Source organism: Corvus kubaryi, unplaced genomic scaffold, assembly GCF_017639235.1.
Source record: "Corvus kubaryi isolate FWS band 111438036 unplaced genomic scaffold, C.kubaryi_AGA036_p1.0 37398, whole genome shotgun sequence".
NCBI classification, from domain to species: Eukaryota; Metazoa; Chordata; class Aves; order Passeriformes; family Corvidae; genus Corvus; species Corvus kubaryi.
The window spans coordinates 52624460-52641189 of record NW_024581137.1 but is presented as its reverse complement, the minus strand read 5'-3'; the positions used below and the strand labels follow the sequence as shown (position 1 = coordinate 52641189).

The window sequence follows — 16730 nt, the reverse complement described above, 5'->3', positions numbered from 1 at the left end:
CACCACCCACAGCCCCTCACTGCCCTCAACCCCGCACCACCCACAGCCCCTCACACTGCTCTCAACTGTGCACCACCCACAGCTCCTCACCGCCCTCAACCCTGCACCACTCACAGCTCCTCACCGCCCTCAAGCCTGGATGGCCCAACTTGTAGCCATGGCCTGTAGCCCTGCATCAACACTGGCTCCCTTCAGGTTTCTCTAGGGCTGCAGCCCCTCTGTCACGCAACGAGCACTCAGTGATCCCAAGTTCACCATCAGCCATGAATGTACCCAAGTCAACACAAACCCCCAGCAACACGACCCCCACACCCGTAAAGACGCGGCTCTGATCAGTCATATCCCAGTGCCCTCACCAGACACGTCATGTACTGAGCAAACTCCACTGCGGGGTCAGGCACTCCACTGCGGGGCCCCTGCCATCTCTCACAATTATTGAGGCCCAGAGACCATGACCAAACCCCGCCATCTGGGAGAGCTGCCAGCAAACCCCACTCCTGCAGGGCAGGAACCACCGCTGTGTGCCCTCAACAGCGCTGGTACCAGGGCAAGAGCCAGCGCTGGAGGGCAAGGGAAGAAGCTCCAACCTGGTGGGCAGGGGCTGCCCATTAGTCCAGTCTACATGACACATGAAGTGTCAAAAGTCCATCCTCTTCCACCCTTCATGCGTACTTTTACTTCAGCATCACAGGTAGAGCTGTGCTTTACAGTAGCTATGTCTCTTTTCTGTGTTCTTCCAGAGTGAAAATTCTCACTTGGGGAAGAAACAAACTCATTTTTAAAAAGCAGTAGAGACAGCTACTGCTATACTGCTCACGTGTTGGTTGTTCTGGGATTCTGTTTTTGGTTAGGTTTTTGTATGTGTAGCTTTTTCCTTACAAAAATGTATTAATATTAATAACCCATGTTTTCACAAATACAAGTTATTTGCCTACTGTAGTACAGAACCAGTAAAGATCCTTCCCAAACTCTGTGCAAAATAAAAATACTACCTATTTATTATAGAACAGACTTACTTCTTCTGGCCTCTCTGTTTGCGCGGCACTGAGTTTTGCCTTGGAGTTCTCTCACAGGCTCCATCGGTGCTGTCGCTGGCTTCACTCTTATTTAAAGGCTGGTTTTTCCATGGGATAACATACCCAGGAGTGGGACCGAATTGTTTTAAGTCTCCTTGTCCTAATGAGCTCCGTTCTCCACAGTAACAAAAGGCGCAGAGTTGTTCGCTGTAAAAGAGAAGATCATTACTTCTTTATTGGGGGGAAAACCAGCACAGGATAGCCCATCAAAAAGCAAATTTCATGCTAATTTAACTCTTTGTAACAAGATAATTAAAGCTCCCTCGTGCTGTCAGGTATCAGAATTCAACGTTCAGAAACACTATTTCCAGCTAATTCACAGTTACATTAAAAGAACTTTTTTTCTGTTCCCAAAACTGCCTGATTAATGAAGCAAACAGAAAGATCTCCATGTTTCCATCCCAAAATTTCCAAAATTCTGTGTGTCTAGACCCACGCTTGCTAAAAGGCATCAGAATGTTACAGAACACACAGAACATTACGACACCTTTCTGGGAGCACATACAGCTTATGTGTAACACAATGTGTAAATACTATACACAAAAGGTTTAATAACATGGAGAAAAACAGAATAATGAGAAAACCACAGCAGTGGCTAAAATCACACATGCCAGAGTGCATGACATACACAAATCCAAACATTCTCATTTACTTCAATATTTAAAAACAAAATTATGTCTAAAAGTTTTACTGGAGGAATTTTATATTTACAGAACTGTGACCGCTGCAATACCCTGTACCATTTGCAATTATGTTTTAACATGCACAACATAGCGACAGGATTGAAATGACAGCTCTGACAGCACTCCTTGTGTCACATCATATGGAAGCTACTGAAAAATATTTCTATAATAAACATACCCACAAACTTAAAATGTGTACTTCTGAAACTAATGCAGTTTGCATCAAAGGAAGGCCATTTAACACTTTTTTCTTTTTTTTTTTTAATGCTTAAATGAGCAATTCTGTTTTCTTCGTATTTATGCCCCAAAGACCCCAAAAAGATGCCTCAGGGAATGAGGGACTTGGAGAGAGGCTTGGTTATGTCTGAATTCCATTTAAATAGATTTCAGTGCATCTCCAAGGTGGCACATTTGGATTTGGGACACTCTGTGCTGCGTGAGTGAGAAGGGAAGCGAAGTGGGAGGAAGAGAAAACCTTAAGGCTAAACTGCTGTATAATATTTACTAAATTCTAAGGGAAAAAATAAACTCTGCCTGTGCTTTTCAGCCTGGAGAGACAAGAACAGCAACAGAAAGAAGTGGAAGTGGAAAAGGAAAGTTCCAGATCAGAAGAGAAAACCCTGAGAATCCAGCAAAGCCCCTGAGAGTTGGTTTATCATACTCTGGGATGGCTACTTTTGCTCTCACCACAGAGAAACACTAGGAAGAAAGAAAAAGAAGAAAGAAACCTGAACTGCTGTACTGTTACAGTACTGGTAATAGCAGACTGTCAGGTGCTAAGGAACAGAGCAGCGTATCATGAGCCCAAAATGAAGCCCAGAGTGAAACCAAATGCTTTTACCTATCGTTGATCGGTAGGATTGCACTTTCATTAAGGCAGATGGGACCACTGGGAACATGCAGGTTGGTGAGCAGATAAAGTAAGTCCCATTCACGGTGCTGAAATTATACCTTCCTACAGCACTGTTAGGAAACACTTGTCCTCATCTCGTGGCCTCGGCTGCACAACCCTCACTGATCTGCCCAACACACAACCAGCATGAGACAGCACAACTCCCAGTGCTGATGGCAAATGTCTGACACATTCCAGAAATCTTTAGAAAAAGATACCCAAAGACAAAAAAAAATCCAAAGAAAATATGGATGAAGGTTGCGTGAGAGTGGTGAAAAATGACTAGTTACACTGAACAGTACATATGTCTGTTTTATGGCTAGCTTTCAGTGTGATAGAGCAACAAATACACTAATATCTGTCTGTCAGTGAAACCTGATGTGGCCTCACAGGCACAGTTCCTAAGCAGAGAAAGCAAAGCTATTTATGCTGGTTGAGACTACAGAGACTTGTGAGGAGACTTAAGAGATTTAAACAGGCAACACCATGGTATATAAATTACACTAGTTACAAACACAAGATTATCCACAGTGGAATAAATAATTATTCATACATTCTGTTAGGACAGACTATCACTGCTCATTAAAAGACTTGAGGATAATTACAAACAAATAAACAACGCTCCTTCAAGTGGAGTCATAGCAAATATGCAATAATGTTAAGGTCTATAAAAGAGAAATATGAAAGCGTAATTAAGAAAAAAATAAACTAACTTTTCAAGTGGTATTATTTGAAAAGGCATACAGGAATAAAGCTGTTATTTCTGGAGCTTGTAAGGCAGCTCCAGCATCATAACTTCCAGCAGTAGCTTTCTGCAGGCAGAGTGGAGTGAAACAACAGGAGCAGTGAGTTTCACAGCTACTCTGCAGTGTGGTGAGGACAGCTGTGAAGCTGTCAAGAATCATATGGTTTGTGCTACTGCTCCTGCTCCAGCAGAGCTGGGGAACGCAGCTGAACCAAGTGCTCGTCACAGGGAGGGGGCTGGGGGAACCTTCGCTGAAGGCTGTGAGCACATGGATGCAGAAGTTAAAGACAGGAGCAGCAGAATGTGCCCAGAGCACTGCCAGGACACTGTGGGGCTGAGCTAAAGGGGAGAGATTATTAAAGGGGGAAAATAATGTTTCACACTTTCCAGGGAGGGTAAGCAGAGGGGCCCCAACTGTATCCCACAGCCAGATACCCACAAACGTTCAGTGGCAGTGAACTCCCAGCATCCGCTGGGACGCTGGAGACACCCTCTGCAGGAAAGCCACGTTCCTCTGCCTCCTGACATGCCACAGCTGCTGGCTTACCATGCAGTACGAAGTGGCCAGTTCCATCACGTTAGCCTTTTAGCTTTAAGTGCTTAGTAAATATTTTAAGTTATGTCTGTATGGGCAGAAGGTAGAGATTTTTTCCTATCATCTGAGGACTGCAGAAAGTACTTACAAATCTACTTTCCATATGTCAATATGCAATTAGAGGATCTAAATCTGTGATGCAAGAAGAGCTCTCATACTGAAGATAACGAAATAGAGATACTGGCAAATCTTAAGATCAAACCCTAGATCTGTTATCATAATTAACATATTTTAAGAACAGTATAATTCAAAATGGGATTAGAAGCAAGAGACGATGTGTCACAAATCTTTTTATAAGCTGCTAAGAAAAAAGAGAAAGAAGCAGCTTATCAATACTCCATTTAAGATATACCTTAGGTGCTCCAATCCAAAATGGAAGTTCATCCTTATCTGTAACTTCAACTTAAATTATGTATTTTCCCATGACAAATGCTACTTTCCTATAAAGCTTTAAAGATCCAGCAGTGGTTTATTACCAGGAGGTACTCCTATGCCTCATCTCATTCCAAAGGATTTCACATATTTGAACGCACAGAAATTTTAATACATAACACTGAGGAAAAACTGTGTTCAGAATGAACCAGACATACTGGGTTTTGGGGATGCAGTAAGAGACAGAAAGGCTAGTAACGTCTGAAGCTAATGTCTGTTCCCATTGAACCATGAGAGGAGATCCAGACTTGGATCTTGTTTGAAGGATGCCCTTTCTAACAAGAAACGTGTTGATCTCATCACTCTTTCGCTCTCTTCCACGGGTTCTTTTTTCATCGAGTTCTCAGGACACTGTCTCTTCCTCAAGCAGAATTTACTCAATCCCCTGACAAGAATCTAAAGTGCTGTAATCCTCCCCTGTCCACATCCTGACAAAGGAAAACAAAATGCCCTGCAGCCTCTTAATCCTGAAGGAAGGGAGAACAGTCACTATTTCCTCTACTTGACTGATGACAGTCATCAGGACTCATCCTAAAACACAGTTTTCCCACTGAAACAACTTCATTTCAACACATGCAGTATTGGGCAACTAATTGCACAATATTAAATCACAACCAGAGGAGGAGAAACATCTGGTTTGCTTGCAAATATTCAGAGAATTAAGGTAAAACTGAGAGTCCCTCAAACTTTTTTTTTTAAACACACTTAAACCTTAGCATCAGGATTACCAGCACTTTAAACATATCACATCCACCTGCAGTTGTACTTCCAAGAGTAAGCAGAAGCCCCTCCTGGATCCTTCTGAGCTGGGATATGGCACTGTGGTATCTTGTGTCAGCCAAGGCTCCTTGATAACAAGCAGATGTGCAGACTGGCTCATGCAAACATGTTTTGTTTATGCTGTGTCCCATATCTCACAGATGTGCACTTGTGCCCACGTGAGTACTGTGCAGCTCCTGGAAATCTTCAGATGTGTCCATGGGAGGTTGTGTGACCCTCAACAGTATCTCATTCTCACTCTCCTGCCTACTTTTCATACATGCACCACAGGCTGCAATGATAGAGGGCACTGCCATGCCCCCACAACTCCACATGCACAGCTGGGGGGAATAAATCTATCTTCCTCATTCTCATAGGAATAACTTCCTTCCGTGTTGCCAGGGTCCCCACACAGCTGAGTGCCAAGTAAGACAGTGGCCTATGCTGAGCCTGTCTGCCAGTGAGATGCTTGAAGTTACCCAACCCTTTCCGTACTTGGTGGTGAGGGCAGCAGACCAAAGGAAATCCTGCAGCTGCCTCTTGTGCAGAGAGGTGTTACAGGTGCCCTTCTTTCAGGGGAGCCTGCACAGGGGAATCCAAGCATCACACGGAGATAAAGGGGACGATGACAATAGCAGGAGAATTTCAAACTCTTGGATTCAGCTCAAGGGATGCTCACCTCGTAACTTTTCTGAAATCCCCTCCCAGCCTACCGTGTGACTGGTATTACCAAAGGAGTTTTGCTGTGCATTCACCTTTTCCAATTAATCACACTAAAACCAGGTTTAAACAGGAAAAAACAATGGACTATATCTGAGAAAATGCAAGGCATGGCAGTTCCAGTAAGATCCACTAGCTATAGTCACTGCCTCAACACTCAATACTAAATTGCAGATCATCACTACTGCCATTTGCTATGAACACAATTGCACTGAAGTTAGAAAGAAACCCAACTTGGAAAGCATAAAGATCTAGTTCATTCATGTTTTGGGTTGAAAAAGAAAGTGAAAAGGGTATAGTGAGTTTTGCTACGAGTGCATTTGTTTTAAAAGGAATTACGGAATAATTTTCCTCAACGTCTGGAAATGCCTTCAGGATGTCTTTTTCACACACTAGTTGCTACAGAAATTTAAAACATTTTTAACATCTATTTTTCACAATTAAAATTAAGCTCAACACAATGAAATGGAGTATCTGGGAGCAAAACAGAACTTCAGTGCATCGTCTGTACTGATTACCGAAGCAGACTGATGAGAACTGGCCTTGAGAATTCTTCTCCCACCTAACCCTGTTAGTAGTTTTAACATATGCTAAAAGGCTAAATTAAACGGTACAGGGGACCTACTATTTATTTAGCTCTGCCAAGTTGTCCTAATGCACAAAATACTTTGCCTTTGCTCTCATTTTATGTTGTGTTATTTAAAGAGTAAAGTGGTCCTCTTAGTGAAGATCCACCATTGTATCATTTATGTAAATTCAAATCAAGACCTGCAAGCTGCATTTTAAGTGAAAAAACCCCCCATTTCTGACTTGATACACCACCTGGGGTCTGCATCAGTGTGAGTTCTAATACATGTGAGATATTCACAGAGGTAAAGTTACTCTAAAAATCAGATTCAGATAAAGCTTTTCAGCATCATCTAAACATTCTGTAAATATCTGGACCTCAATAATGAAGAGGCTTGAAAGGAAACTACTGAAGAAACCGTATTCGGTGAGGCATAACAGCTTCGCATTGCTACAGGATTAACAACCCAATAAATCACCCTTCTGAATAAAGGATATTAAGGACAGACAAGGTTGGAAAGGGCAAATGGAGATACCACAAAGAGAAAGAAGAAAAAATCTCAGCTAAAAGCTGTATTTAAGCATTTGACACACCATCTCCTTCTAATAGGTAACTGAATCACAGAACAACATGAAATTATGGTTTGACACTATTACACTATTATAGAGATTTGGGTTTGAAAGGAGTATTCAACTTATGCAGCACAATTCCGTTAAAAAAAGGAGGCAGGACAGAGTTCATATGAACTTCAGGTGAAGAATTTTAGAAGTTTATACAAAGCAATTAAACTGCATTAGACAATAACTCCTTTCCAATTTCTTCAAACAGCACAGGTGGCCTTCTACAGCCATACAATCAACTTAATGATACTCTTCTCATTTGAAAGAAAGAAAACATTACCCTTCAAACACAACCAAAGCAACACATCTTACTGACATTTTGAAATTTAGAAAACATGCTCTTATTCACCATTAATTGTGTCAGCTTTAATTTAAACAAATATTTAAGGCTCCGTTAGGGTACAACATACGCTAAATCCAAGAGGAGTTACCAGAATGCCAATGCTGAATAAAGTGAATTTAGAGGTCTACTCCAAGGCCCTTTAGATCATTCTTTAATGTCCATCTGAACTGACTCGTACTCTCAAATAACAATCCCATATTGAATGCAACTGTGAGTGTGCCTGAAAGGTGGGAATTCTGACAGGAATCTTAACCTCTGAGCCATAAAAGTCAAAGAATAAAAAGTCCTGTGGCTTCAACCTTCAGTATGCATCTGTCCCCAGAAAAGATTGTCTGTGTAAGCCAAATTCACTCTCTTGGTAATTAAAACATAATACACAGAATGGTTTGGGTTGCAGGGACCTCAAAGATCATCCAGTTCCAATCCTCCTGGCTAGGGCAGAGAGACCTTCCACTAGACCAGCCCAACCCAGCCTGGCCTCGAACTTCCAGGGATCCAGCAGCCACAGTCACACCCAACATACAGAGGTACCACCATCTCTTGGAGGCAATTTAATAAAAACACCAAGTAGGGTCTTCCTATCTGAAAATTAGTGATATTTACCATTTGCCAAGCTGGCTTTAGACAGCAGTTTTTAAGAAAGCTCCATGTAAGCAGGATAAGCAGAAGCATAGGGATATTAAATAGGAGGCAGACGTGGTACTATCCATGCCCCCGCGTGTGTTCAGTTCAGGGCCTCCCTGTGTCAGCTGTGATTGCTGTACACTCGTTCTCAGTTTCTTTTTCATGAACTTGCCCAGTCTGCTCTTGACCACACCTAAAGCTTCAGCAAACCACATCCTTTGGCAAGGATTTCAGTGTCACTCTAGACAACTCTCTGCTGTACAAAGAATCACCTCCTTTTATTTCACACCTAACCCTTAAAAGTTTCACTTGATGACCCTCAGTTTCTTGCATTAAAAGAAACTAAACAGTCAGGATACAGCCACCTTCCCCATGCCACCTATGATTCTGAAGTTTCTTATCTTCCTTCTCCAACATCTTTTACAGACGGAAGGGTCCTCAATTGTTTAACTGGAATCTACTTCAGATCTTTGATCAACCCTTCTGTTCTGTGAAACATTTTAAGTTTTACTATATTAATATCTGAAGTTACAGATACACTTTCTGTAACCCTATATAAATTAGTCCAAACTTGTTTCTCTAAATGCTTCTAACCTCACCAAACAGATCCCATGTGCTCAAGCAGAGTTTCAGCACATTGAAGCTACAAGCATAAAAATTCTCTTTTCACTAAGCACATTCCAGTCTCTCTCAGTCCCTACATGAAAGCGAACTCCTTATGCACCATCCATTCCTTGTGAATGAACATCCGTCTGGCAAAGGCCAGAGACACTCACAGGGATCATCTCTGCATCTACAGCTCTGGGGTGCTGTGAGTCCACATTTTAACATTTAAATTGCTTGTACTTCCAATCAGCTGTGGTATGGAAGCAAGAAAGGAATGCAGGACACAACACAGAGTTTGCTGTGTGAAGGAAATGGAAGGTTCTGGAGAAACGGGACAATTGACTATGGGAAATAACACAGATCACACAGACAACTGAAGGAAGCAAGAAGAAAACAGTCGCAGCTGACGCAGAAAATGAAAAGAAAATGGATTAAAGGATGAGAAGAAATACCATGTCATGAACACCTGTCTAGAAGCCACTGGAAATGGAAGGAAGGAAACTCAACATCAGACAAAGAGACAAAGAAGAGTAAACCTCAGCTAAGTGAACCCTGAAAACAATGATTAAAACTGATGAGCAGTTTAGCAATTAGCAAAGAGAATGAGAATATGAGGATTCAACAACATGAAAAAACCCAAGAGGCTGGCAAAGAAAGCTGGAGGCAAAAGAACAAATGGAAGAGGTGGTATTTGGAAGAAATGAGAGAAAACGCTGCATTCACTCAACACTGGAGCAGAAGATCCCTGACTCTTACCATTGCCTGTGATTATCCTGTACCTGTGCCACCTCTGACAAAGCAGGCATCCCATGCTATTCTGAGTACTGCCATCAGTCCTTCAGCATGGCCTAACAGACTGCCAGCCACGGGACACTTCTGTCTGTCTGACTGCCATCTTCCAGAGGACAGAAAATCTGTCCCGGCGTAAGACTGACCTGCCAGTGCTCAACTTGCTGCCCACCAGCGCAGCACTTGGAAGCAGTAGGACAGACCCAGGTAGAGACAAGCAGCCTCAGGATGGGGATGAGACAGAAAAACTGCCTAAGAACATCTGTGAGAGGCTAAAAGTGGGACTCCAGAAACCTGAAGCACCTGTGAGTACCTGCTCACGCTCGGCAGGAGACATTTCAAAGTTTGGTTTCTGTGGTTGGACCTTCCTGCAGAACTGATTAAATCATGGAGCAAAGGTCTGTGCAACTTAAAGGCCCAGTCATAAATGTTACTGATTATGGCCTCAAATCCCATGAGGCACAAGTTCTACGTGAGAGCATTAAACACATTATGGCCACAATGGCAATTGTTCAGCCTAAGCAAAAGGCAGGATTCTGGCTGCTTGTGAAACCCTTCTTTGGCCCCATTTGTGTGACACGCCTTCTGTGCTCCAAGAAAGACACAGACCATCTGGAGAAAACTCAAACCAGCAAGAAGGACTGGAGCTCAAGAAACATTATCTACAAAGAAAGTAGGAACAAATTTGGGATTTCTGTTACGAGGTAAAGCATGCTGGGGAAATAAACTGAGAGGCTTTTGCACAAAGCTGTCCTCCATTATCCTTGGCAGATGGCACGAGTAGTAATGGAATAAACCCAGAACGAGGAGAGTGTGGGTTACATGTGAGGAAAGTGGTTCCAACAGTAAAAACAAAGAAGAGACTGGAAGGGACTGTTTAGGGAAGATATGGAGTTTTTATTATTGGAAGATTTAAGAGCAGTTTATGTAAGCTTGTGTCAGGAATGACAGCTGTAGATAACTGCCTTGGAAAAGGAGATGAACTAGATGATTTCCAAAGGTCCCTTCCTGCCCTATAAATCCAAGGCAAAGTTGCTTTAACAATGATCCATCACAGAATCCTTCTTGAGACCGTTTCCCTAATAATGCATGAACAAACAGGATGAAAAACCAGTAAATATTTACCTTTTTTCTCATTTTTCAGTGTGTGGTCTTAGTCTTTAGTTGTGCCCTGCTAGCCAAATCAGCAATTTCACTCTGGGTTAGATTGGTCATTAATACAATGCTGAAATAGTACTTCACTTTCGAACACAAAGGAATGTCCTCTTTCCAGATGTAAACCACTGACTTCAGAGGAAAATCCTGTAAGTGCTTATATGGATCTAGAGCTGGAAATGTAAAGGCAAAACTCTGCAACGACTTCAAATGCCCTGTGTTGTGCCTAAAGCCCATTCTCTGCAGAAAAAAAATCTTGGAGAAAAAAATTCACATAAAACTCCAAACTGTATCAGAGTACATGTTCATGAAAAGAAATAATCAGTTTCAAAATTAACCTTAATACTGGTATCTTCTCAAAATATGTGCTTTACAACTTCAACAAATTTTAAAACACATTTTAATATTAAATCTTTTATCTAACTTCCTCCTGCCTAGAGATCTAGCTTTACCTTCCATCAGTGTTATTCTGTTCAGATTGTCTACTCTTTGCCACTCCACAATTTCTTTTTCCACTGAGTGTTGCTCTGAGTGTTACAAGTCTTGCAATGTGCTTTAGGATTATTTAAAAAAAAAAAAAAGGAACAGACATAAAGAAGTTCACTGCTACTTTTTCACTACTTTCTTTGTTCACGCAATCTACAGATGTTCACCAACCACTTCTTTTTGATGGAATAAATCACCCAAGCCCTCCATCTCCACACTCCAGATTTCATCTTAGCAGCAGCAGCAGCAATGAAATAAGGGGGAATGGCGCAATTGGTCTGGAATGAAAATTACGTGCTTTGTCCAGTTACAAGTGAAGCAAGAAAGCAGGAAGGTGTTTTGCCAGTTTTGTTTTTCTTTTAGTTTTAGCAAAAATCTCACAAGAGCAGATATTTAAGCGGGCCAAAGTACCAAAATCAAAAAGAGCTGTGTGAAAACCTCAGCTTCTACTTATTTACGGATGTTCCGTCTTCATGATTATGGCAAAAGGACTGAAAACGTGCAATTAATGCAATTCACAGTCTCTGAGAGCAGACAGAAAGTAAAATGAATCAAAAGGTGTTTTGTTCTTCTATGAAATTGTGTTTCTAGGCCATTCTCATTAGCTGTTAATGCCTGGGGTTGCCAATGTGGGAAACAGAGGAGGAAGGTGGAAGTGGGCTCTGCTCTGAGTCGCAGCCGGCTCCTGGCTCCCTGCCTTCCCCAAGGGCTGCACTTCCCCTGCTCCCTGCAGGCAGCACAAACCAAGGGAGCAGATTCCTTTCGAAGAAGCTGGATTCCACTCAGCCATAAGTCCCGGCCTGACAGAAGCTTCTCACAAGGCTTATAAAAAGAAAAAAGGGAACAACCAAAGGAAAAGGCTCCAAAACCCATGATGCTCATGATATACAGGAGCTGGCAGTGTTACTCCTGCCACTGCAAGGCTTGGGAGTTTATCTTTGCTTGATGTTATTGCCCCTCCCCACATGTGGTCAATAATTCACTCATTCCTTTCAAGCACACGCCTCACTCCTTTCAGCCTCCCTACCCCAGTATGGCTCCAATTCTTTTTATTTTAATGGGGTTTTAACACATTGCTTTCTGAGCACTAATCCTGAATCTGTTCTTTAATTCCCTGCCCCAATCTCACCTGATGTCAGTAGTTCTCTTGGTCTCCCATAACCCACCTCAGGTTCAAAAATTTACCAGCTCTCTCGCCTTTCTCTTTAATGTTTTTATTTAGCCACAGTCTCGGGAAGAATCCAGAGAAAAATACCACACAAGCCAAGCTCTGGCTAATCTCTCAGTTACTGAAATCCCCATCCTAATTTTGACATATTCTACTATGTTAAAATCACTGTTTTTCAGTAGAAAATTACTTTATTTTTTTCATGGAAAAGACTTTATTTTATGCCCTGTGTCCTGTGCTTCTCTAATTCCTTTATCTTCACTTCCAAAGACAGAAATACAGAATTGTCTTATACTCAACTCTGAAAAAAGCAATGCAAAAGTAGCTCCACCTACACCTACTTCTCATGGAGGCTTGGGTTCTTTTCTGTCTTCTAAGTGACTTCTGCTCTGTCTGTTGTATTATTTTCTCACAATTCTCCTATGGCTCACATACCTAAAGCTACTTTTAATGTAGAAACACTTCAATTTTATTAGAAAGCGGAAGTTACTTGTATTATAAAACAGAAACAGAAAAGCTTACCAAGAAAGAGATGAAGCTGATGAGTATCAATTATCTGGAAATCAGCTTCAAAACTACTTCCCAGAGTCACAGTTTTAAGGCACTGTGGAGTCAGACTTTATCCTAAATCTTGATACATTTCCTCCAATCATTACACAATCATCAGCAGTGTCTGTTATTTCACATGCTGCATTTTCTCCTAAGAAAACGAAGTCAAGCCCCCAGAATTCAGTCCTCCAGCCCCTGCATGACACAATGTCAGTGGCAGCACTCCACAATGACACAAAGGATTGATCAAAAGTCATAGATCAGAAGAGGCTTTTTTCAAGACTCACTTCCATAGAAACCCTGACATCTGGATTCCTCCCCCCCACTGTTATAAGGACATCAATGACATTTGCAACCAAGTCCCATTCTGCATCTAAGTTTGAAATCAAAATTACCTGGGGTCAGAGAAAGCTCTGATTCCCAATTAATGGTTTCCCATCTTCTTGATGCATTTCTTTCCAAAATGTCAGAGTCTGATCACTATTATTTTAATTAAAAATTAATAGTACTCAGCTTTTTAATGCTTTGATCAGCCAAAGCAATGAGCACATAATAGCCATTCCATCCTGACTGATCAAAGTCAACACTTTCAGTTGGAAGGAAGAATAAGTTGAGGGCAAATAAGGGCTGGCTTAGAACCAGGCAAAGTTCTTCCAGGAGACTGCTGTCCAGCTTTTAAGAAACAAGTTTATGGCTATGTAAAGTGCTGTAATCAAATATTCACGGTAACAGCAAAAAAGTAACCTTGAGAAGAACAGAGAGCAGATGAAACAGCACTAAAATTTTTGCAAATGATCCAAAACAGGGTCAAATAATGAAGCAAAGCAGCTGCTCAGTTCAAGTTGCTCTACATATCTAGTGCAATTTAATCTCAGCCTTGGAAAATTCCATCAAGAACAGAAATTTTTGCGTATTTCACTCAGGTATACGCACAGGAACTAATTAACTGAAATTTTCTGTAAGAAGGAAAGCAGCTCTTGGAATCTAAGAAGTTTGTGAGCATATAAAACATGAAATTAAACATGCATCAAGTAGATTAAGTAATTTTTTGTGCATGGAAAATATGCTCTGTGTTGGATCAGGAGGAAGAAAAATGATGACGACAATTCTCTCCAATTCTGTCAAAATATAATTACACCTGTAACTGTCTGGTAGCTGGTAACAGCACTTTCTGCAGCAGGAGAGACCTGCTACTGGGTTAGAAGCTGTTATCAGAGCTTCACCAGAGAAGCTCTGTTAGAATTCTGTGACACCATTTTAACAGTGATCACAGACAACGTGTTCTGGTTTCCCTCATGTAACATAATTAATACTTTCACTGCTTTTAGGCTAATTTGTATTAATAAAAAGTTAAAAAATAAAAACGTTATTTTCTCTGTTATAAATTCCAAAACAAGGAAGAACACAGTAGATATGACAAGAGATTTGTTTACTTTGTTCCTGAAAATACACTCATACAAGCTGAAACATCAAAAATAACATTATATAAATTTGCTAATACACCATTTCCTACACAGCAGGAAAGCTTCAGTAATCACATTTTATCTCCTATCACTTACGCCTCTTTTAATTTACCCAGCTAACATGCTGTAACTCAAGGCTTCCCAGAGCAGTCTGAGGGCAGCACTCATGGAACATGCTCTTCACCTTGATCTCCCCGTACACCAATTAAGGCACCAGTCCCAGGCACTTCAAAGCAGCGGCATCGAGTCCCAGCCCAGCGCCTCGAGCACTCTGCACCCCACAGCCGAGCCCCAGCCCTGCCCCTGACTCAGCAGCCACCTCCTCCTCGCTCTCTCGCTCACCTGGTTTTGGCTTCCACACCCACGGAGGCGGTGGAGCTCGTGGACTCCTCGGACACGGAGTGCTGAAGGACTGGTGTTAGCTGCTTGGTGCTCTCCACTTCCGTCTGGGCATCCTCTTCTGCAGACTGCTCTTTGACTTCTGGGTAACAAAATATGAAAAAAAAATTTAGCATTTTATCTGCATTTTTGAGCTTTCCCTTGTGCTGCAAACATCCATTTTATTTACAGACAGGCTAATCCATGTAAATACCTTCTGCCACACAACAAAATTAAAAGAGTACAAAGTTACTATCTCTAGCTAAAAAATGAGACTGGATGCTTACATTATTTCCATAGCACAAAGTGCCACCATGAACTAAAGCTGTTCAATAGCAATGAGGAATGGGGTGAGGGGAGAGCTGTTCACTGACTAACTTTTCATACAAGGTTGGAGTTTCAGACATTCCCGTTCTCCCCACATCTCCTCTCACGCACCCACTGTGTCAGCCCTGAACAAACACCACAGTGAGCATGCTAATATGGGGTATATTAAACCTTTTTTCCTCCCCTGTTACCTTTAACTTTGTTCAATTCCCTGCACAAATTCACTCCTGGTTACACTAGCTATGTTGGCACAGGGTTGAGGAGGTGAAGGAATGAAGGACATTGCTTATGCCAGCTTAAACTTCATTCTGAACTTAAGGAACATAAATTTTTTAGCATTACCCTAGTTGTTAGACAGAAAAATATATACATCTACAGCTGACATCTACAGCTGACAATGCTGTATTTGACTAGAAAGTTTGGTTTTGCCCTGAAACATGAAACACAAAGTTGACACTGTCTGTGCAACTTTAAATCCTCTTCAGGATCACTTCCCCCTTTGCTCGGGGTGAGTCAGGGATTTATCAGAAGGACATGGCAATGTGCTGTTCCAAGTGCACCAGAATGCACAGGAACAAGGGTCAAGGCTGCACAGCAACAGAATTTGGAGTTTCTGCACTCCTGCATACTTTGATTTTGAAACCTAAGCAACATAAAAATCATAGGACTCTGACAGATGTGCTCTGGCATATCCGCCTTAAGATACATGTGCCTCATCCTGCCTGTGTCCATGGATATCTGTCTCACCACAGTGCCAGAGGAAGGTCCACTTTAAAACTTCCAGTGAACATGGGTTTGAACTCAGAGGCCAGTACAGACACCTCTTGCAAAGAAGTCCAGTTAGAGTAAAGCAGCAGATTATTTAGAAAACTTCAGCAGAAGATACATTCACATTTAAAAAAAAATTAATGTACAACATGTCAAAATATAATTAAATATTGCAAAGGATAAATGACAAGTGGAGAAATGACTGGGTAGAAGAATCTGCGACATGGGTGGGGCATGGAGGAAAAACCTGCTACAAGCTTCAATCTTATAAATAAAACCAAGAAAAGAGAGGAAAATTCCCAGAACGCAAAACTGCGCAGCTTGGTCTGAAATACTGAAATCATATGCCTGCTACAGCACATGGAAAATGGGAAATCTGTCTTGTTTCATGCACAGAAATTGAAGTAAGATTATTTTTTAACCTAAAGTGAACTGATTTAGGAAGACAATGTATAACATTTAAAATGCTCAGTGAACACCTCTAAACCACATTGAAGAGAAATACAAAATTAAGGTTAAAAAAAAAAAAAATCCTGTTTGTGACTGGGTCTTCCAAGTAGTTACCTGAGCTGGTGTAAATTGAAACTGCTTCTCCTATTTCAGTTAAACTACTCAGTAACATCTGAAATGTTTTTTGGACATCTGAAACACTGAAAAGTGACTACCTGTCCAAAACCCAAATGGCTCGTGTTAAACCCCTTTCACCAACCTATTCTGAAAAAACATGCTGGATGATGATTTGTTACTAAATAAATATCGTCTTGGGAACACATCCCTTGTAATAGTAAATGGCTCTGTACAGAAAACAAAACAAAATAAACCCAAACCCCACACCCTCAGTTTTTGGCACATCTGAACAAACATCCCTGGATGTTTCCTGGATGAGGATTCCCAAAGCAGGCAGCGTCCAGCAGAGCCATTCATAACGGTCTGCAGCGCGTTTCCAAGTATGTTGGATCCAAAAGACAATCTTGTGCCAGTAAC

At 41.5% G+C, this 16730-nt stretch overlaps 1 protein-coding gene across 9 annotated transcripts in view; it reads right to left on the bottom strand.

Annotated features, from left to right (window-relative positions):
* Nucleotides 1–16730, bottom strand: part of KMT2C (lysine methyltransferase 2C) — a 193429-nt gene that overhangs the window by 116123 nt on the left and 60576 nt on the right. For all 9 annotated transcript variants that reach the window (XM_042044205.1, XM_042044206.1, XM_042044207.1 and 6 more), the window contains 2 exons: nt 14616–14754; nt 1017–1223 (listed from right to left, as the gene is read on the bottom strand). In XM_042044205.1, coding sequence (XP_041900139.1) covers nt 1017–1223; nt 14616–14754 — 346 coding nt within the window. The remainder of the gene's footprint in view (nt 1–1016; nt 1224–14615; nt 14755–16730) is intronic.